The 23,679-nt window shown below is 40.8% G+C and overlaps 1 protein-coding gene across 1 annotated transcript in view; it reads right to left on the bottom strand.

Moving 5' to 3' along the window:
- Nucleotides 1-203: 203 nt before the first annotated feature.
- XK (X-linked Kx blood group antigen, Kell and VPS13A binding protein) overlaps nucleotides 204-23,679 on the bottom strand; it is a gene marked incomplete at both ends in the record, with an annotated part of 103,725 nt that continues 80,249 nt past the window's right edge. The window contains one exon of the mRNA XM_081081269.1: nucleotides 204-1,030. Within this exon, the coding sequence (XP_080937395.1) occupies nucleotides 204-1,030 (827 nt within the window). The remainder of the gene's footprint in view (nucleotides 1,031-23,679) is intronic.

Here is a 23,679-nt window from a genome sequence, read left to right as displayed (position 1 = left end):
ACTGCTCTTCTAACCCTCAGAAGCTTCCCTGGCTTCTCTCCATAGTTCTCACACACCCAAGTATTCTCTAAATGGAAGTAACTCACAAGGAGGTGAGAGCTAACTTCCTGCTTTGTTTACTGTGTGGGGCTCATCACTTGTATGAAGAATAGTAATCAACCCAAGAAAACAATATGTCTTTGGCCCAAGAAACTCAGGTCCTATTAAGCAGAGCAGAGATCATCAGCATTCAAGATCTGGCTAGGCATAGAACTTATTTTACTACTAGAAGGTGTTTCATCTCTGTCTCCAGATGACCTTACATCTGTCTTTCCCACAGAATCTGAGGATTTCTGCCACCGGCAGTGACAGCAAATACATTTTAGCCACCGCTGAAAGCTTTCAGAAACACTGGAGGAAAAGAGCTTTTTGCAAGGGTGGAAGAACTGATAGAATACCAGCATGAATAGAATGGCTGTGCAATACCCAATGAGCAACTTCAAAATCAACAGAGGTGCACACACATACATATAGATGTCAGTCTTGTAAAGATACCACATAAGGAGGAGGAAAGAGTTCTCAATGAATCTCAGCATGTAGTACACCAGTAGCCGGTACCAGTTCTGAGACTTGCTGATAAGGTCGGGGCTGTTGATTTTCAGCTGCACAGCTGACCAGCAAAACATGTTGATACCGGCATAAAGTAAGGTGAGGAAGCACAGCACGATGGTGGTGCCCACTCGACTGAGGGCCTTCTCGATGTTCTCAGGAAATGGGGAACCACTGCACCAGAAGAGGATCCAGGGGTATAAGAAGAAGCTGAAGAAGTTGATGAGTATTACCAGTACCACCCAGGCCTTCAGGACAGATGTAAAGAGGACCAGGACAATGACTCGAGTGGCAATCTCAAAGCTCCTCCAGAGAAAGATGCAGACATAGGCCAGAGGCTTCACTTTTACATCATACTCATCATACTTGATCTTGATGGCTAGGATGTTGCAGCGCAAGGCTCCATACACAATGGACAATAGGGATAGTAACATGCAGACACCTGGGGAGAGATGAGAAAGAGCATTGTCAAATCTCACCTCCACCAAGAATCCTACTATGGCAGACATGCGTCAGCCCTCTACTCATGGTGATAGCTAATAATGTTCCCTTTATTGGCTATCTTCTCTTTCCTGTTTCCTTTCTTTTTCCCATGCTCTTTCCACCTTCCACCAAACATACATGCACTCAAATCCTTGTCTTGTAGTCTACTTCTGGGTTAACTCAAACTAAAACACCTTTCTGACCCCGTTGCTCTGCCTGAATCCATAGAGCCCATTACATGGTGTGTTTTGTTTCTTCAATTGGCTTCTAAGTTCCTGAGTAGTCAAGAGTGGCAACGTCTGATATTTCTTCTTGATCTCAACATAAGCCAGTAGAAGGTACACAACAGAAGAAGCTCAATAATAAATAGCTCTAGCTGCAGGACTTTTTATATTTACATACTAACTATTCTTTACTTTTCTTTACTCTTCAGTTATATTCTTAAATTCTACAGATTGCTAAAGAAATGAGAACCTCACTGTTACTGAGTCAATCTGCCTTGGGCTGAAAGACCTGTGCTTTAACAAATCTCAAATCTAAGCTTTATTTTTTTTTCTTAAAATGACTTACGGCTAATGGGTTTATCCAGGTTTATACAAAGCAGCAGAAGAAGATATGGTTCATATAAGTGGAGCACCATGCCGTGTTTGATAGCATGACACTGCTGGCTATGAGTTCTACTATCTAAGAAATATGCTGTCAACTCAAGGGCACAAACTGTGAGGTCAAAACATAATCACTTAACACAAGCCTGCCACCAAGTCCAAATACTCGAATAAAGAGGGACAGGGCTCAGGGCTTGGAGTTAGGAACCAAGAATCTGGCTCTGGTTTTACTCTTGTCTTGCCAGGCCACACTGGGGAAATAGCAATCTCTCTGGGTTCTGTTTTCTGATCCATAAAATTGAGGTAACATCTTCCACGCCTGCTTCTTAAAATGCAATGTCATTGTAATATAATTGCCTCTTCCTAAATGTGTAACTTTAAATGCATGGGAACAAAGGTTGTCGTTTTTTGTTTGTTTGTTTGATTTTTCTGAATCAATGGGGAAAAATCTATATTTTGGTGGACATAAAAACTCTGAAGCCTTGGTACTTATTTGCCTGGGAGAAGCTCAATTTTATGCAAAGCATCGATATTTCTTAGTCTTTGGAACTGATTTAAGTGATCAATATCATTCACTGGAAAGACTGTTGTCTACTAATCAAATTTAAAAGATAGAAATACTATCACAAGAATAGACTGGGAGGTAATTGGACTGAGTTATTTTTCTTGAGAGGCTAATTCAGTAAAATATTGTAAAGTAGTACATATTGTATGCTTACAAATTTCTATACCATAAGAATCTAGTATTGAATCCTTTTCTTTTAGTCCTTATGATTTTCCACTACAATAAAAATATTTCAAATGCAGATGAGCTAAGTTTAAATAATTAAAATGTAAATTATGGATTTATACACATACAGTATTTATATTGTTTATATTTATGGTACTTAAGCTCCAAATTATTTATTGCTTTTAGCAATGTAATGACCCAAGCGATTTTTAAGCATCTATCCATTTTTCTTTTATTAGATCATTTCCAAATTATATCTTTTTCTCTATCAAAAGAGTTAAATTATATCTTTTTCTCTATCAAGAGAGTTACTAAATTACTACCCAATTGAAATAATCTTGAAATTACTGACTTAAATTATCACTCCCAGTATTGGGTGCTCAATGCAAAATATCACAGATAGAAAGGGAGGCAGTAAGAGATATGCTTGGGAGACAAGAAGCTTGTAGAAAATGTTTGGAATGTACATTTCTACCTGTAGAATTAAGCTGTTATCTAATGAATGGCTAGGATGATGCTCACACAAATATCTACTTATTCAGACTTAAGTGAAAAAAAAAAAAAGTTCCCCAACTTTATCTTCCAACAGTAAACACAAAAGGGGACCAGTTGACGGACCCACATATATAAGTGGAACTTCATAGAAGTCTAACATTCCCTAATACTTATATTCTTATTTTCTGTGAGTGTGTGTGTGTGTGTGTGTGTGTGTGTGTGTGTAGGTGCATTTTGCTGTTTTCATCTTTTATTAGAATGCAATACATCACTTTAGGTAAAGCTAAAAGGAAGGCTTTGGCAATATTCCAAACCCTTGCCACACTTATAAAACTTCTTTTCACACAATTCCAGCCAAATGAACTCTTTCCAAATGAATTCTCTTCATATTTCACAAATAAATTAATTTGTATTAGGAATGAATTTGCTCATTTCTTGACTTGATACCAAAAACTTAATCTCCATGTTAAGTGATTAAAACAATTTCTTCCCTGGGTTTCTTAGGAAGAAATTTTAGTTGTAGGACAAAAGGAACACTTTTTCTGTTGCTTTAGAGAGATAATAGAGGCTGCTCCCAAGATGGAAGATGCTAAGTGACTGTTCTCTGTAATGTGACCACTCTCAGTTAGCACTGGATCTTCAATAAAATGACTGAACTTGTGAAATGTTTGGGTGGAATAGACTTTTGAAAAAAAAAATTGTGAATGGATTCCAGGAAGGAACTGAAGAAGCCTGAAGGGATATGATGTGCAGTGGGACTGGGAATTGAAATTTTAACCAGATTTCTGATGGTTCTTTTTGTCTCAACTCAGTAGACAAAGTGTCTGTGTCACTATCTGGAGCCAGAATCACCACTTGTACTATATATACTCCATTACTGCCTCCTTCTCAAAAATCTTGCTCCATCGATTATCATTTTTCTCTTCTAAACTTTCAACTGTTCCTTCTGTCTTGACTTATTCCTGAGTGTATAAATAAATATACCTAAGTCAGCTGCATCTAAAAAAAATCCCAACTTGGCAAAAATGTACAAAATTGTGGAAGCTGTGCGATAGACACATGGAAATTCATTATAATATCCTCTCAATCTATTTGTATGTTGGAAAATTTCTAAAACAATACTGAAAGGAAAGGAGGGAAGAAGGAAAGAAGTAAGGACAAAGGAAAATGAGGGTAGGAGGGAGGAAGAACCCCTCTGTTCACTCTGCATTTCTTTCTCTTTTTTTTAATATATTTTATTGATTTTTTACAGAGAGGAAGGGAGAGGGATAGAGAGTTAGAAACATCGATGAGAGAGAAACATCGATCAGCTGCCTCCTGCACACCCCCTACTGGAGATGTGCCCGCAACCAAGGTACATGCTGTTGACCGGAATCGAACCTGGGACCCTTCAGTCCCCAGGCCGATGCTCTATCCAGTGAGCCAAACCAGCTAGGGCCGCATTTCTTTCTTTCCACTCCATTACTGCACTCTCCTTGACACTTTCCAGTCAACCGTCCGGAGTTATGGTTAATAAAAACACCCACTTTCTAATCCTCAACTCCTTGCAATCTGGATTCCGGTCTTGCACCTACCTGATGTCTCTGCAACATGTGACATTGTTCATTCCCCACCTTCTTGAAATTTTTCCTGTAGAATTGACCATATCATTTTCTTCTAATCATCCTCTCACTTTCTTTGTATCCCTTCTCATTTTGTACCATAGTTTTATTTTCCCCTTCTATCCAAGGGCCTACCAGATAGATATCTTTTCCTAGATCTTAGAGGTGACTAAAAAAAAACTCCACAAAAACAAAACTTGTATTTTCCTGAAAATCTCCTCTTAAATTTCCTCTAGAAGTCCATGATACTACTACTACAGATCATTCTATCAAAAAATCTATGTGTTAACTTGAACTTTTCACCTTCCTCTCCTATCACACCCAAACAGATCTCTAAGTGTAGCTCATTGACCAGCAACTCTATCACTGATGGAGTTTGTTAGAAGTGCTCCACCTCAGACCCATTGAGTCAGAATCTGCATTTTATCAAGATTGTTCAGGTGATATGTGTGACCATTAAAGCTGGAGAAGTAGTGCTTTAAGCTATTTTCCTCCTTCCATTCTGGTTCTGTCCCTTGATAATTTTCATATGCTTCTTGCCACAGGGTACTAATTCATTTGTTTCTCTACCAACAGCCTTCTTCTCTTTGTCTGCCTGAATAAATCATACTTGTTCTTCAAGTTTCAGTCAAAGTGTTACCTCATTAGTGATGCTTTTCCTCAGCCTTTATTTGATGACATTCATTCAGTTGTGCTAAATGCTTCCAAGATTCTCCCAAGCTCAGTTAACTCACTCTTTTGGGGTCTCACAGGCACCTATGCATACCTTAATTTCATCACTTGATACCTTTGATTTAATGCACTCTCCTAGAGGTTCATGAATATTTTTATCACTATCACAGAACATAATACAGTTACTGGCTCAGAGTAAGTTATGATTTATGTATGTTGAATAAGTGAAGGAGTTAAAAATTGTACCATCTGTGAACTGCCTTTTTTCACCATGGAATGAGATATTTAGGCTCCAAATCTCTCACAGACATAATTGAAGTGAGCAATGGGAACTCTCATAGCCCCTTACCAGAGGATGACTTCTGGGGTTATGGGGTTCCTATGCAAATACATCTGCTTTCATATGCCTTTCTCAATTAAGATGTTACACCTGGGGTGGGGATAGGTAAAAAAGGTAAAGAGGAATAAGAAGTTCAAACTTCCAGTTTTAAAATTAATAAATCATAGGGAATATAGTCAATTATATCATAATAACTTTTTACAGTGACAGATGGTTACTATACTTCTTGTGGTGATATCATAAGGTATGTATATACTGAATCACTATGTTGTACACCTGAAATTAATACAATATTGTATGTCAACTATACCTTTAAAAAACAAAGTTGTACCTGTTTCCAACATTTCCTGAGAAGTAGCATCCAAATTAGAAAAAGGGTTTTGAGATTTGTCTTACCCTAAAATATTTTATTTAAGGGACATAAGAGGACTTCAAAACAGGATGATGTAGGAATAGTGCAAGATTCTCTGACCACAGAGTAACTAAGGAATCCAAGTACTGTTTCAGGATGTGGGGACCAACCAGAATTATGTCTGGATTATTTTGGCAGTGTTGTATCTTCCTGGCTAGTTCTTGAGATCACTGTTCTTGCTGTATTCCATGGTTTACACCCTGGAGTTATCCTTGACCACTTATTCTAGGACCCAGTGCTCTGTTTAAATTCCAACCCAGGCCCTGATAACTGGTCAGCAAATTGTTAATGAAGACGTTGAGAATGAGAGATATCATCATCACCATGAGCTTGCACCCACATCTGCTACCCTACCTTCCCAGTTGATAGCACAAATACTGCTTTTTTAAAAAATTTTAACAGCTTTATTGAGTAATAATTCATATACTACACAATTCACAATTTTAAGTGTACAATTCAATGGGTGTTTTTAAAGTAGATTCAGAGGTATGTACAACCATCACTAGAGTCAACTTTCCTTTTTCTTATTTTTTTATTGAAGTAATATTGGCTAAAAATATTGTCTAAATTTCAGGTTCACAGCATTATAATTTAATATCTGTATACTCTATAGGGTGCTAGAGTATAGACCAGGGGTGGGAACATTTTTTTCTGCCAAAGGACATTTGGATAATTATAACATCATTTGCAGGCCATACAGGATTATCAACTTAAAAATTAGCCAGCTATATTTGGACAAACATTTAATTAACTCACCCTTAATGCCTTGGCAGGGCCAGACCAAATGATTTCACAAGCCTTATACAGCCCTCAGGACCAAGGTTCCTCAGCCCTGATAGAGACTATTAAAAGTCTGGTTTCCTTCTCTTCCCTTTACTCATTTTCACACTTCCCCTAGACCCCTTCCCCTCAGGTAAGCACCATTCTCTTGTCTGTACCTATGAGATGGTTATTATTCTGTTTTGGTGGTTTGTTACTTTTTTGTTTTATATTCCACATATGAGTGAAATAATATTTTTGTACTTTTACATCTGACTTATTTCACTTAGCATAATGAGCTTAAGATCCATCCATATTGATGAAAATGACAATATTTCATCTTTTTATGTATTCTAGTGTGTGTGTGTGTGTGTGTGTGTGTGTGTGTGTGTGTGTGTGTGTGTGGGTGGGTGTGTGGGTGGGTGTGTGTGTGATCTGTTTCACTCATCTGTCAATGAACACTTTGTTTACATATCTTGGCTATTATACACAATGCTGCAACATAGAGGTGCTGCAATAGGGGAACATATATCTTTCCAAATTAGTGTTTTCATTTTCTTCAGATAAATACCTAGAAGAGGAAATGCTGGATCATGTGCTGGTTCCTTAAATTTTTTTTAAATCATCACATGAGGATATGTTTCTATTTATTTTAAAGAGAGAGAAAGGAAAAGGGAGAGAGAGGAATATCAATAGGTTACCTTCCATGTACACCTAGACCAGGGATCAAATCCAAAACATGGGTATGCACCCTGACCATGAATTGGAACCTGCAACATTTCAGTGTATGGGACGATGCCCCAACCAAGTGAGCCAAACCATCCAGGGCTGGTTCCTCCATTTTCATTTTTTACAATTTATTTTTAAAATTTATTAACTAGAGGCCCTGATCGGGGCAGGTGGCCTGGGAGGAGCCACGGGAGGGACTGCTAAAGGGCTTCAGGACATGTATGGCCCTGTCTCGCCCAGTCCCGATTGGCCAGACCCCAGCAGCAAGCTAACCTACCCGTCGGAGCATCTGCCCCCTGGTGGTCAGAGCATGTCATAGTACTGGTTGGTTGACCACTCAGTTGGACACTTAGCATATTAGGCTTTTATCTATATAGACTAGAGGCCCAGTGCATAAAAAATTTTGCACTCGGGGGGGTCCCTCAGCCCAGCCTGTGTCCTCTCACAGTCTGGGACCCCTTGGGGGATGTCCACCTGCTGGCTTAGGCCCGCTCCCCGGGGGGATCGGGCCTAAGCTGGCAGTCAGACATCCCTCTGGCAGCCAAGGAGCTCTCAGGGGATGTCCACTTGCCAACGGGAAAGCAGGCCTAAGCTGCAGTCGGACATCCTTAGTGCAGCTGAGGAGGCAGGAGAGGCTCCCACCACCACCGCTGTGCTGGCAGCATCAATGTGGCTTGTGGCTGAGCAGAGCTCCCCCTTTGGGAGCGCATTGACCACCAGGGGGCAGCTCCTGCATTGAGCATCTGTCCTTTGGTGGTCAGTGTGTGTCATAGTGACCAGTCATTCCCAGTCGTTCTGCTGTTAGGGTAAATTTGCATATTACCCTTTTATTATATAGGATAGAGGCCTGGTGCATGGGTGGGGGCCAGCTGGTTTGCCCTGAAGGGTGTCCCGGATCAGGGTGGTGGTCCCGCTGGTGTGCCTGGCCAGCCTGGGGTTGAGGGCCATTTCCAGGCTGGCCACACCCCCTTCAGGGTGGGGGTCCCCACTGGGGTGCCTGGCCAGCCTGGGTGAGGGGCTGATGGCTGTTTGCAGGCTAGCCAAGCTCCACCAGTGGGGACCCTCACCCAATGGGGGTGTGACCAGCCTGGGTGAGGGGCTGAGTGCCGTCTTCAGGCTGCCCACAGCCCCTTCATGGTGGGGGAGTTCTGCTGGGATGCCTGGCCAGCCTGGGTGAGGGGCTGATGGCCGTTTTCAGGCTGGCCACAACCCCTGGTGACCCAGGCTCCCAGCCTCTCCTTGAAACTTTGTAGCCTTGAATGGAGCCCAGGGCCGGCTGGGGCAGGCGGGAAGCCTGGCTTCCTCTATCGCTGGGGGCAACCCAAGCCTCTTGCTTGCTCCAGCTTCATGGCCACCGCCATCTTACTTGGGTTAATTTGCATACTTGCTTCTGATTGGCTTGTGGGCGTGGCTTGTGGGCATGACTTGAGCGTAACAGAGGGATGGTCAATTTGCATTTTCCTCTTTTATTATATAGGATTGTAACTCATGATGTGGAATGCTCAGCACACACTTTCCCTCCAGCCCCTGGTCTTGGGAGACCTCATGTCCTTCCAAGGCTCTACTCACCCTCTTCCACTGCCACGCGAAGTAAATTGCATCATGTGCATGGAAACCCTTTGCAGGCTCCATGGGTATGTCTTTACTTCACTGCAGTTCTGATTACCCCAACATAAGGAGAGATACCCTCATTATCTGGTAATACCATAGTGGTAAGTCCCCTGCTCAGCCTACTGCAGCAGTTTTAAATAGGCCATGGGTCTCCCTACATGGTTTGGCTCAGTGGATAGAGCCACAGCCTGAAGAATGAAGGGCCCTGGGTTCAATTCTGATCAAGGGCACATTCCTGGGTTGTGGGCTCAATCCCCAGTAGGGGGCATGTGGAAGGCAGCAGATCGATTCTCTCTCATCATTGATGTTTCTATCTCTTTCTGCCTCTGCCTTCCTCTCTGAAATCAATAAAAACATATTAATAAAAATAAATAGGCCATGAATCAAACATCGCTGCTCTCCATCCAACCAGTCCCCTCACAACCTCTTTTCTCTTTGCCCCCCCCCCTCCCGCACACACACAAACACAGACATTCTGCTGGGGTCTGTAAAATGGGGTCAGGATTTCTACTTCAACCAAGGGCGATACTTCCACACGGCCCTCCTTTCCTGCCCATCTCTGTCCCCAGTCCTGTGGGGTCTCTCCCTCCCTCCCCTCCATTGAACTTGGTGGTCCCTGCTCTGCCACTCCTCCTACAACCTTCTGTCTGCAGCCCCCGCTTTCTCCTCCAGGGCAGAGCTCCAAAAGGCTGTGCAGGAAAGGGCAGAGCTGTGCAGGCCATGCAGTGGTGTGGAACTGTGTGGGGCAAGCCCAGGAGGGACCTTGGAGGAGAGCTGGGGTGACGGGTCATGGTGAGGAGGAGGGGGAGAAGGAGGGAAGGATGTGGATCCTGTCCTGTGGGAGAGGCACTGGGCTCCTCACCCTATTCCCCTCTCTGCCTCCTGTTTCCTTTCAAGTTTTGAACTCGGTTTCTCTGATTCAGCCCTGCCCCCCCTCTCTACTGTGTCCCCAGGAGCCCTAGGTGGCCTCTTGGCCTCAGGCAGGTGCACCTGGCCTGTCCCCCATAATGGAGCTACCCACTCTCCTGGAGTAGTTAGTGAAACTTAACAAATAAAAAGAAGCAGCTCTGAAGATTATGAATTGCGCACTGAAAACACCACAGACTGCAGAGGGCTGTGCAACCCATGGCTCTAAGATCATGCTTAGCAGCCTCCCATGTCACCTGGTCTCTCCTGGCTACTGCCCCTGCATGCCTCCACCAGGGGCTTGGGCCAAACCCTGGAGCTTCCTGACAGCTCTCACCTCACACCTCACTTTCTAGTCCAGCCCACCAGCACCCTGCAGCAAGCTAACCTATGGGTTGGAGCGTCTGCCCCCTGATGGTCAGTGCACGTCACAGTGACTGGTCGAGCTGTTAACTCCCAGAGAACACTAGTCAAGGGGACAATTTGCATATTAGGCTTTAATTATATAGGATTAAACTTATTGGGGTAATATGGCTCAACATGAACATATAGGATTCAGGTGTGCATTTCTATGTTACAAGATCTTTATATTGCACAATGTGACCACCACACAAAGTCAAACCTTCTCCTGTCACTTCATATTAGAACCCCCTTCTCCCCCATACCATTCCCTCTGGCAATCACCACACTGCTGTTTGTATTCATAAGTTTCAGTTTTATATCCCACATATGAGTGAAATCATATGGATCTTAGCTTTTTCTGACTGACTTAGCAACATGTTCTAAGGATCCATCCATGTTGTTGGAAATGGTGCTATTTCATCCTTTCTTATAGCTTAGTAGTATTCATTTGTGTATATGTATCACTTCTTTATCCAGTCCTCTATTGTGGGACACTTTGGTTATTTTCATATCTTGGCCAACATGAATATTGCTGAAATCAACATAAGTGGTACATATATCTTTGTAAATACATGATTTTGAGTTGTTGGGCTTTTTTGTATATATTCAAGAGAGGGATTTCTGGGTCTTAAAGTAGTTCTATTCTTAATTTTTGAGAAATTGCTAGACAGTTTTTCATGGTGGTTATACCAGTCTACATTTTCACCAGCAGTGAATGATGGTTCCCTTTTTCTAAAACCTTGGAACACTTGTTATTGCTTGTCTTGCAGTAATGCCCAATCTAACAGGTGTGAGGTGGTATCTCATTGTACTTTTGACTTGCATTTCCTACTTGCCAGTGAGGTTGAACATCTTTTCATATATCTATTGGCTGTTCATATGTCTTCTTGGGAGAGATGTATTTTCAGGTCCTCTGCCAACTTTTTGATTGGATAGTTTATTTGGTGTTGAGTTTTATGAGTTATCCATATATTTTGGAAATTAAACCTTTGTCAGAGCAACTGTTTGCAAATATCTCCCATTTGGTTGCCTACCTGATTGTTTTGTTGTCAGTTTCTTTTGCTGTGCAGAAGCTTTTTAGTTTGATATAGTCCCATTCATTTGTTTTTGCCTTTACTTCCCTTGCCTTTGGGGTCAAGTTAAAAAAAAAAGTTCTCTCTGACCAAGGTCCATAAGTTTGGTACCTATATTTTCTCGTATGTAATTTATTGTTTTAGGTCTTATATTTAGGTCTTTGATCCATTTTGAATTAATTTTTATACATGGGGACAGACTGTAATCCAGTTTCATTCATTTGCATGTGACTTTCCAGTTTTCCCAGCACCATTTATTGAAGAGACAGTCTCTACACCACTGTGTATTTCTGGCTCCTTTGTCAATAATTACCTGTCCTTACATGTGATTTTATATCTGGGCTCTCTATTCTGTTCCATTGATAGGTGTGTCTGTTTCTATGCAAATACCATGCCGTTTTAATCATCATAGCTCTGTAGTATAATTTTAGGTTGGGTAACATGATACCTCCAGCTTTATTCTTTTTTCTTAGGATGGCTTTAGCTATTTGGGGTCTTTTGTTGTTCCATACAAATCTGATGATTTCTTATTCTATTTCTTTGAAAAATGACATTAGGATTTTGATGGGGATTGCATTAAATCTATATATTGCTTTGGGTAATATGGCCATTTTAACTATGTTGATTCTAAAATCCATGAACAAGGAATATGTTTCCAATTTTTCTGTCTTTTTCAATCTCTTTTAATAATGCTTTGTAGTTTTCAGTATATAGGTCTTTCATGTTCTTTATTAAGTTTATTCATAGGTAATATTTTATTCTTTTGGTTGTTATTGCAAAAGAAATTTTTTTTATTTCTTTTTTTGAAGTTCTGTTGTTAGTATACAGGAAGGCAATGGATGTTTGCATATTGATTTTGTATCCTGCAACTTGACTGTATTAGTTTATTGTTTCTAATAGTTTTTTGGTGGAGCCTTTAGGGTTTTCTATATACAGAACCATATCATCTGCAAAAAGTGACAGTTTGACTTCTTCCTTCCCTATTTGGATGACTTATATCTTTTTATAGCCTTACTGCTCTAGCTAGAACTTCCAGTATTATGCTGAATAAGAGTGGGAAGAGTGGTGAGAGTGGATATTCATGTCTTATTCCTGCTCTTAGAGGAAGAGCTTTCAGTTTTTTACCAGTGAGTATGATATTAGCTGAGGGTTTATCATAGATGGACTTTATTATGTTGAGTATTTTCCTTCTATTCCTATTTTCAGTGTTTTAATAATAAACGGATGTTGTATCTTATCAAGTGCTTTTCCTGCATCTATTAATAACATCATGTGACTTTTATCTTTTCATTTTTTGGGGTTTTTTTTGTTAAATTAATTTTCTTTTTTTAAATTTCTTAATTGATTAAGTTATTGCATATGTGTACTTATCTCCACATTACCTCCCATCCTACACACTCATGCCCTCACCCCCCTGTTGTCTGTGTCCATTGGTTAGGCCTATATGCCTGCATATAAGTCCTTTGGTTGTTCTCTCTCCCTTACCCCCACCCTCCCCTACCTTCCCGCTGAGGTTTGATGATCTGATTGATGCTTCTCTGTCTCTGGATCTGTTTTTGATTATCAGTTTATGTTGTTCATTATATTTCATAAATGAGTGAGATAATGTGATATTTATCTTTCTCTGACTGGCTTATTTCACTTAGAATAATGCTCTCTAGTTGCATCCATGCTGTTGGAAATGGTAAAAACTCCTTCTTTTTTACCGCAGCATAGTATTCCACTGTGTAGATGTACCACTGTTTTTTAATCCACTCATCTACTGATGGGCACTTAGGCTGCTTCCAAATCTTAGCTATGGTGAATTGTGCTGCTATGAACATAGGGATACATATATATTTTCTAATTGGTGTTTCTAGTTTCTTGGGATATATTCCTAGAAGTGGGATCACTGGGTCAAATGGAAGCTCCATTTTTAGTTTTTGAGGAAAGTCCATACTGTTCTCCACAGTGGCTATACCAGTCTGCATTCCCACCAGCAGTGCACGAGGGTTCCTTTTTCTCTGCATCCTCGCCAGCACTTGTCATTCCTTGATTTGTTGATGATAGCCATTCTGACAGGTGTGAGATGGTACTGCATTGTCGTTTTGACTTGCATCTCTCACATGATTAGTGACTTTGAGCATGTTTTCATATGACTCTTGGCCTTTCTTCTGTCTTCTTTCAAAAAGTATCAGTTTAGGTCTATTGCCCATTTTTTTTTTTATCGGGTTGTTTATCTTCCTTTTGTTAAGTGGTTGTAAATGTTGGAAATTAAACCCTTATCGGTGATAACATTTGCAAATATGTTCTCCCATGCAGTGGGCTTTCTTCTTGTTTTGTTGATGGTTTCCTTTGCTGTGAAAAAGCTTTTTATTTTCATGTAGTCCCATTTGTTTATTTTCTCTTTAGTTTCCATTGCCCTAGGAGCAGTATTAGTAAAGAAATAGCTTTGGCATATGTCTGAGATTTTGCTGCCTGTGGATTCCTCTAGTATTTTTATGGTTTCCCATCTTATGTTTAAGTCCTTTATCCATTTTGAGTTTATTTTTGTGTACGGTGTAATCTGGTGGTCTAGTATCATTTTGCTTTTCATGTATCTGTCCGATTTTCTCAACACCATTTTTGAAAAGGCTGTCTTGACTCCATTGTATGTTCATGCCTCCTCTGTTGAATATTAATTGAGTATAGTGGTTTGGGTCAATTTCTGGGTTCTCTATTCTATTCCATTGATCTATATGTCTGTTCTTGTGCCAGTACCAGGCTGTTTTGAGAACAGTGACTATAATACAGTTTGATATCTGGTATTGAGATCCTGCCTACGGATTGCTGCAGCTTTTTGGGGTCTTTTTTTTATTCCAGATAAATTTTTGGAAAGTTTGTTCTAGGTCTGTGAAATATGCCATTGGTATTTTAATAGGGAGTGCATTGAATCTATAGATTGCTTTGGGTAGTATGGACATCTTGATGATGTTGATTCTACCAATCGATAAACACGGTATGTTCTTCCATCTGTTTATGTCTTCTTCTATCTCCTTTTTCAATGTCCTGTAATTTTCTGCGTACAGGACTTTTACCTCCTGAGTCAAGTTTATTCCTAGGTATCTTAATTTTGTTGGTGTGATGGTAAATTGGATTGCTTTTTAGTCTCTCTTTCTGTAAATTCATTATTGGTATATAGAAATACCATAATTTTCTTGGCATTAATTTTGTATCCTGCTACATTGCCGAATTCATTTATTAAGTCTAATAATTTTTTGATAGAGTCTTTAGGGTTTTCTATGTAGAGTATCATGTCATCTGCGAATAGGGACAGTTTTACTTCTTCTTTTCCATTTTGGATGCCTTTATTTCTTCTTCTTGTCTAATGACAATGGCTAGTGCTTCCAGTACTATGTTGAACAGGAGTGGTGAGAGTGGGCATCCCTGTCTTGTACCTGTTCTTAGGGGAAATGGTTTTAGTTTTTGGCCATTGAGCAGGATGTTGGTTGTGGGTTTATCATATATAGCTTTTATTATGTTGAGGTATGATCCCTCTATTCCCACCGTGCTGAGAATTTTTATCAAGAAATGTGTTGGATTTTGTCAAATGCTTTTTCTGCATCAATTGATATAACTATGTGATTTTTATCTCTCAATTTTTTAATGTGATGTATCTCATTTATTGATTTGAGGATATTTACCATCCTTGCATTCCTGGGATAAATCCTATTTGGTCATGGTGTATGATCTTTCTCATGTACTGCTGGATCTGATTTGGTAGAATTTTGTTGAGTATTTTGGCATGTATGTTCTTGAGGGATATTGGCCTGTAAATCTCTTTCATTGTCTTGTCTTTCCCTGGTTTTGGCATTATGGTGATGCTGGCATCATAGAATGAGCTTGGAAGTGTTCCTTTGACTTGAATTTTTGGAATAGTCTGAGGAGGATAAGTTTTAGTTCTTCCTTGAATGTTTGGTAACACTCCCCTGAGAGCCATCTGGTTCTGGGCCTTTGTTTGCTGGAAGCTTTTTGATTACTGCTTCAATTTCTTCCATAGTTATTGGCCTATTGAGATTTTTAGAATCTTCCTGATTGAGTTTTGGAAGGTTGTATTTTTCTAGAAATATGTCCATTTCCTCCAGGTTGTCTATTTTATTAGAATGTAGTTGTCCATAGTAATTGTTAACAATCCTTTGTATTTCTGTGGGGTCTGTTGTTATTTCACCTCTTTTATTTCTGATTTTGTTTATTTGGGTCCTTTCTCTTTGCTACTTGGTGAGCCTGGCTAGAAGTTCATCAATCTTGTTTATCCTTTCAAGGAACCAATTCTTGGTTTCATTGATCTTCTGTGTTGTTTTCTTTGGTCTCTATGTCACTCATTTCTGCTTTGATCTTTATCATCTCCTTCCTTCTGGATACTGTGGGATTTTCCTGTTGTTCTCTTTCTATTTATTTGAGTTGTAGAGTTAGATGATTTATTACCATTTTTTCTTGTTTTTTGAGGTAGGCTTGTAGAGCTATAAATTTCCCTCTTAGGAATGCTTCCATTTGTGTCCCATAGATTTTGGATTGTTGTGTTTTTATTGTCATTAGTTTCCAGGATGCTTTTTATTTCTTCTTTGATCTCTTTGGTAACCCAGTCATTGTTTAGTAGCATGCTTTTCATCTTCCGAATGTTTGAATTTTTTGGATTGTTTTTATTGTAGTTTATTTCTAATATTATGCCTTTGTGGTCTGAGGAAATGCTTGATATGACTTCAATATTCTTGAATTTGGGGAGACTTTGGTTGAGACCCCATATGTAGTCTATTTTTGAAAATGTCCCATGAGCACTTGAGAAGAACGTATATTCTGTGTCTTTGGGGTGAAATGTTCTGAAGATGTCAATTAAGTCCATCTGATCTAGTGAGTCATTTATGATTGCTGTTTCTTTGCTGATTTTTTGTCTAGAGGGTTTATCCAGTGATGTCAGTGGGGTATTAAAGTTCCCCAATATGATTCTATTGTCAATCTCTCCTTGATATCTTCCAGGAGTTTTTTTTTATGTATTTGGGTGCTCCTGCATTGGGTGCATATATGTTTATCAGGGTTATATCCTCTTGTATTATGAAGTGGCCTTCCTTATCTCTTCTTATGGCCCTCTCTTTGATCTCTATTTTGTCAGATATAAGATTTGCAACCCCAGCTTTTTTTTCATTTCCATTTGCCTGAACGATATTTTCCCATCTCTTCACTTTAAGTCTGTGTGAGTCCTTTATTCTGAGCTGGGTCTCTTGCAGAGAGCATATATATGGGAAATGTTTGTTTTTTATCCATTCAGCTACTCTATGTCTTTTGATTGGAGCATTTAGTCCATTTACGTTTAAAGTTATTATTGAAAGGTACTTGTTTGTAGACATTTTTATTTTTTGTGCCTGTTTTCTTTCTTAGCTTTTTATTTCTTCTTTTTACACCAGTCCTTTAGCATTTTTTGCATTGCTAGCTTGGTGGTGATAAACTCCCTTAACTTTTTTTTTGTCTGTGAAGCTTCTTATTTCCCCTTCAACTTTGAATGATAGTCATGCTGGATAGATTATTTTTGAATTTAGTCCCTTGCTTTGCCTCACTTTGTAAATTTCCATCCATTCTTTTCTGGCCTGATGTGTTTCTGTTGAGAAATCATTTGATAATCTAATGTGAAATCCCTTGTATGAACTTTCTCTCTCTTGCAGCCTTTAAGATTCTCTCTTTGTCCTGAACATTTGACATCGTAATTATGATGTGTCTTGGTGTGGGTCTTTTTGGGTTCATCTTGTTTGGACTCTCTGTGCTTGTGTGACTTTTTTCTTCCCCACCTCAGGGAAGTTTTCTGACATTATTTCTTCAAATATGTTTTGTAACCCTTGTTCCTCTTCCTGTTGTTCTGGCACCCCTATGTATGTTGCTTTGTTTCATTTTTTGCCATAACTTGCTTAGGTTCTCCTGCTGTCTTTTAATTTTTTCCTCCAATTGCAGTTTAGTTTGGGTGTGTTTTGCTTCCCTGTCTTCTAATTCGCTAATTCAGTCCTCTGCTTCTCCTACTGTACTGTTGAAGATTTCCACGGTGTTTTTTGTTGCAGCTATATTACTCTTCATTTCTTCTTGATTCTTATAGAAGTTATTGATTTTTTTATCCATTTCTTCTTTTTTTTATTGCTTAAAGTATTACAAAGGGTATTACATATGTCTTCTTTTTTTCCCCCTCCCTTGACAATCCCCTGGCCTCCCCTACCTCCATATCTTCTTGATTCTTACATAAGTTGTTGATTTTTTCCTCCATCAGGTTTATGAAGTGTATGACCCTTATTCTGAATTCTTTTTCTGACATATTGCATGCCTCTGTTTCACTTAGCTGCTTTTCTGGCGATCCTCCTTTTCTTTCCTTTGGGGGTTTCTCTGTCTACTTATTTTTGGTCTCTCCGATTGATCCAGATGTCGAGTCATCCAGGGGCTACTCCTTGGGTGGCAGTGTCTCCTCGGGCTGCAGTTGCTCTTTAGCTGGTCATGGAAGTGGCTGCACCTCAGTTGGCAAGTGCTGCTCTGCTGGGTGCAGTTCACAGCTGTGGTGTCTCCTCTGGCTGGTTGGGGAGGTGGCTCATACAGCTTCTGTTCCTTGCACAGGGGTGGGCTGATCACAAGGCTGCTGCTCCTTGGAAGGGGGTGGGCTAGTCACGTGGCTTCTGCTCCTCAGACAGGGGCGGACTGCTCATGTGGCTGCTGCTCCTTGGACTGGGGCTGGCTGCACGCTGCTGCTGTTCCTCAGATGGGGCAGGCTGCTGGTGAGGGTGCCACTTCTTGGACAAGGGAAGGTTGCTTACAGGTCTACTGTTCCTCATATGGGTGCAGGCTGCTCACACAGCTGTCCTCGGATGGGGTACGAGCTGTTTGCATGGCTGCTGCTTCTCAGCCGAGAGGGAGCTTCACATGCGGCTACTGCTCCTTGGACAGGGGTGGGCTGCTCACACAGCTGTTGCTTGTTGGACAGGTGCAGGCTGCATGTGGCTGCTGCTCTTCAGACCAGTGTGGGCTGTGCACGGCTGCAGCTCCTCGGACATGAGCAGTCTGCTCGTGTGACTGCTGCTCCTTAGACCGGGGCCAGCTGCTCGGGTGGCTGCTGCTCCTCAGGTGGGAGTTAGCTGCACGTGAGGCTGCTGCTCCTCATACAGGGGAAGTCTGCTCACGCGGCTGCTGCTCCTCGGACGGGGAACAGGCTTCTTGCACAGCTGCTGCTCCCTGGGTAGGATTGAGCTACACATGTGGCTGCTGCTCCTCATATGGGGACAGGCCGCTCTCCCAGCTGCAGCTTGTCGGACAGGTGCAGGCTGCATGTGACTGCTGCTCCTCAGACCAGTGCGGACTGCACAGTGCTGCTGCTCCTTGGACTTGGGCGTTCTGCTAGTGTGGCTGCTGCTTCTCGGACTGGGGGGGGGGGGGGGCTGCTCGGGCAGCTGCTGCTCCTCGAATGGGGCAGGCTGCTCACAGCCCTGCTGCTCCTCGTGAGAGGGTAGGCTGCTCACACAGCTGCTGCTCCTCAAATGGAGGCAGGCTTCTCATGCAGCTGCTGCTCCTCATACAGGGACAGGCTGATTGCACAGCTGCTTCTTCTAAGACAGGTGCAGGGTTCAGGCTGTGTGCAGCAGCTGCTCCTCAGATGGGGGTGGGCTGCTCACGTGGTTGCTGCTCCTTGGACGGGGGAGCGAGCCGCTCACACAGCTGCTGTTCCTTGGACAGGGGCAGGCCACATGAGGCTGCTGCTCTTAGGCCTGGGGTAGGCTGCTCGCAGGGCTGCTGCTCCTTGGACAGGAGTGGGCTGCTCACGTGTCTGCTGTTCACATGGTTGCAGTGGCCTGGGCTAAAGCGTTGGGCTAGTCAGAGGGAAGTATGCTTCAGAACTCACAGGAGCCTGCGCCCAGGGTGGCTGGAGACTTGTTAACCGTGGGATCACAGCTGAGGTAGCAGGTCCCTGGCAGGGGTGTCTGTAGAGTTGCAGGTGTTATCTGAGGGCACCCTGGGTGGAGGTGAGGCTGGACTCCCAGTTACAGCAGCTTTCCCCTTCAAAAAGGCTTGGCCTCTGAGGACTAGCTGGCTTTCTGGTACTGTTTACAATGGTAGCAGAGGCTGCCTAGTTAGGCGAGCCCAGTTAGCCTGCCCCCAAAGGTCCTGTGGGATCTAACTGTGCCTCACTCACATATACACACACACACGCCACATGACCACACAATCCTCTTTTGCTCCCTCACTCACTCATGCTCTCTCTCTCACTTCTGCCTTCTTCCTGCCTCTGTAGTTGGGTCTGGGATGTTATTGACCCATTCACGGATGGGGTTTCCTCTCCAGGTGTCTGGTTTTGAGGCTCACTCTCTAGCACCTGGCCAGACAGGATAAAATTCACCTTGACAAGACACAACACAAAGGGAACAAAGCACGAATGTACCCACGACACCAATAACCCCACTATAAGTGGCCACCATTTTCCAGGGATCCTCTGCCCTTCCCTGGTACAACTGTCTCCCAGCTGAGTTTCCTTTCGTGTTGGATGTTATTTGTTTCAGCTGCTCGTTCTATTTGCTCCTGGACAAGGCTCAGGACGCATCCATCTATTCCAATGCCATTTTCTCTCTCTCTATCCCTTTGCTTTTTAATGTAGTATATTACACTGATTGATTTGAGTATGTTGAATCATCCTCGTGCCCCTGGAATAATCCCCACTAGACTATGACTTATTATTTTTTGGATATACTATTGTAATCGATTTGCCAGTATTTTAAAATTTCTGCATCTGTGTTCATCAGAGATATTGGTCTTTAGTTTTCTTTTTTTTCTGTTATATTTGCCAGGTTTTAGTACCAGGGCTATATTGGCCTCATAGAATGTGTTAGGAAGTATTGCTTCTTCTTCAATTTTTTGGAAGAGTTTGAGGATAGGTTTTAAATCTTCTTTGAATTGGCTGGTGAAGACATCTGGTCCTGGACTTTTGTTTTTTGGGGGAGATTTTTGCTGGTTGTTTCAATTTCCTCACTGGTAGATTTTCCAATTCTTCATGATTTAATCTAGGAAGGTTATATAGTTCTAGGAACTTACCCATTTCTTCTAGATTATTGAATTTGGTGGCATATACTTTTCATAATATTCTAATATGATCCTTAGTATATCGGTGGTATCTGTGGTAACTTCTCTCTCATATCTAATTTTGTTTATATGGGTCCTTTCACTTTTTTCCTTAGTGAGTCTAGCCAGGGGTTTATCAATTATATTATTCCTCTCAAAGAATCAGCTCTTTCTTTTAGTAATTTTTTGTATAATCTTTTTGTTCTCTCTTTCACTTAATTCTGCTCTAATTTTTATTATTTCATTTCTTCTGGTGACTTTGGGTTGTTTTTGTTCTTCCTTTACTAGTTTGTAAGATGCAATGTTCAGTTGATTACTTGGAATTTCTCTTATTTCTTGAGATAGGCCTGTAATGATATAAAATCCCCTCTTATTACTGTTTTTTGCTGCATCCCAGAGGTTTTGCTGTGTTGTACTGTCATTCTCCTTTGTATCTATATATCATTTTAAAATAATTCTTTATTGTTGAAAGTAGTATGTATGTACCCCTTTTTCCCCTATTGACCCCCTTCCAGCCTATCTCCCCACCCCCAACCCAGGTCTTCAGCATCCTATTGTCTGTGTCCATAGGTTAAGCATATATGCATACAAGGTCTTTGGTTGATTACCTCCCACCCACCCACCTCCCCCACATTCCCTCAGAGATTCCCCACTCTGTTTCATGCTTCCATGCCTCTGGATCCACTCCATTCATCAGTTTATTTTGTTACATAGATTCCACATATGAGTGAGATTATGTGATATTTGTCTTTATCCAACTGATTAATTTCACTTAGCATGATACTCTCCATGCTGTCTCAAAGGGTAAGATATTCTTCTTTATTACTGCTGCATAGTATTCCATGGTATAATTGTACTACAGCTTTTTTATCCACTCATCTACTGATGTACACTTGTGCTATTTCCAGATCTTAGCAATTGTAAATTCTGCTACTATGAACATAGGGGTGCATATATTCTTTCTGATTGTGTTTTGGGATATTCTTTCTGATTGGGATATATTCCTAGAAGTGGGATCACTGGGTCAAATGGCAGTTCCATATTTAATTTTTTGAGGAAACTCCATATTGTTTTCCATAATGGTTCCACCAGTCTGCATTCCCACCAGCAGTGAACTAGAATTCCATTTTCTCCCGTTTTCTCCACATTCTTGCCAGCACTTGTCATTTGTTGATTTGTTGATGGTAGCCATTCTTACAGGTGTGAGGTGATACCTCAGTGTCATTTTAATTTGCATCTCTCTGATGATCAGTGACTTTGAGCATTTTTTCATATTACTCTTGGCCATCTCTATATTCTCTTTAGAGAAGTGTCTATTTAGGTCCTTTGCTCATTTTTGTAATTGGATTGTTTGTCTTCCTTTTGTTAAGTTGCATGAGTTCCTTATATACTTTGGATATTAACCCTTTATCAAATGTATCATTGCCAAATATGTTCTCCCATACAGTGGGCTCATTTTTTGTTTTGTTCATGGTTTCTTTTGCTGTGCAGAAGCCTTTTATTTTGATTTAGTCCCATTTGTTTATTTTTTTCCATGTTTCCTTTGCCCTAGGGCAGTGGTCGGCAAACTCATTAGTCAACAGAGCCAAATATCAACAGTACAACGATTGAAATTTCTTTTGAGAGCCAAATTTTTTAAACTATATAGGTACATACATTGTTATTAACTTAATTAGGGTACTCCTAAGGCTTAGGAAGAGCCACACGCAAGGGGCCAAAGAGCCTCATGTGGCTCGCGAGCCGCAGTTTGCTGACCACGGCCCTAGGGGATGTATCCATAAACATATTCTTATGAGAGATATCTGAGATTTTGCTACCTAGGCTTCTTCTAGGACTTTTATGATTTCATGAATGATATTTAAGTCTTTTATACATTTTGAGTTTTTTCTTGTGTATGGTGTAAGTTGGGTGTCCAGTTCCATTTTTTTTTTGCATGTATCTGTCCAATTTTCCCAACACCATTTATTGAAGAGACTGTCTTGACTCCCTTGCATGCTTTTGCTTCCTTTGTTAAATATTAATTGACCATAATGGCTTGGGGTCGATTTCTGAGGTTTCTGTTCTGTTCCATTGCTCTATATACTTATTATTGTGCCAGTACCAAGCTGTTGTGATTATGGTGGCTTTGTGGTATAACTTAAAATCTGGCATTGTGATTCCTCCAACTTTGTTTTCTTTCTCAAAATTGCTGCAGCTAATCAGGGTCTTTTTAAAATTCCATATAAATTGTTGGAGAATTTTTTTCTAGCTCTGTGAAATATGCTGTTGGTTTTTAATAGGGATTGCACTGAATCTGTAGATTGTCTTGGATAGTATGGACATTTTAATGATGTTAAGTCTACCAGTCCATTAACACGCTATATTCTTCCACTTACGTATATCTTCCTCTATCTCATTTTTCAATGTCTTGTAATTTTCCAAATACATGTCTTTTACCTCCTGGTTAAGTTTATTCCTAAGTATCTATTTTTTGTTGTTGTAGTTTTACCATACATTCAAAAAAGAACTAACACCTATACTCCTCGAACTATTCCAAAATATTCAAGAGGAAAGAACACTTCCAAGCTCTTTCTATGAAGTCAGCATTACCCTAATTCCAAAACCAGATATAGACACTTCAAAGAAAGGGAATTATAGGCTAATATCTTTGGTGAACATAGATTCTAAAATCCTTAACAAAATTTTAGCAAATCAGATCCAGCAATATATTAAAAAGATCACAAACCATGACCAAGTGGGATTTATTCCAGAGATGCAAGGCTGGTACAATATTCCCAAATCAATAAATGTGATACATCACATAAATAAATGGAAAGACAAAAGTCATAGGATCATATCAATTGATGCAGAAAAAGCATTTGCCAAAATTCAGCATGCTTCTTTGATAAAAATTCTCAGCAAAGTGAGAACAGAGGAATCACACCTCAACATTGTAAAGTCCATATATGACAAACCTACAGCCAGCATCATAATCAATTGGCAAAAATTTAAACCATTTCCCCTCAGAACAGGAACAAGACAGGGATGCCCTCTTCCACCACTCTTATTCAAAATAGTTCTCAAAGTCCTAGCCACAGAGATCATATAAGAAGAAAACAAAAGAGGCATCCAAATTAGAAAGGAGGAAGTAAAACTGTATGTGATTTTTTGTAACTGGTTTCTTTCACTTAGTATAAAGTTTATAAA

This window comes from Myotis nattereri (assembly GCF_964212035.1).
Source record: "Myotis nattereri genome assembly, chromosome: X".
NCBI classification, from domain to species: Eukaryota; Metazoa; Chordata; class Mammalia; order Chiroptera; family Vespertilionidae; genus Myotis; species Myotis nattereri.
The sequence above is the reverse complement of the archived record's forward strand: the minus strand, read 5'-3'. Positions and strand labels throughout refer to the sequence as shown.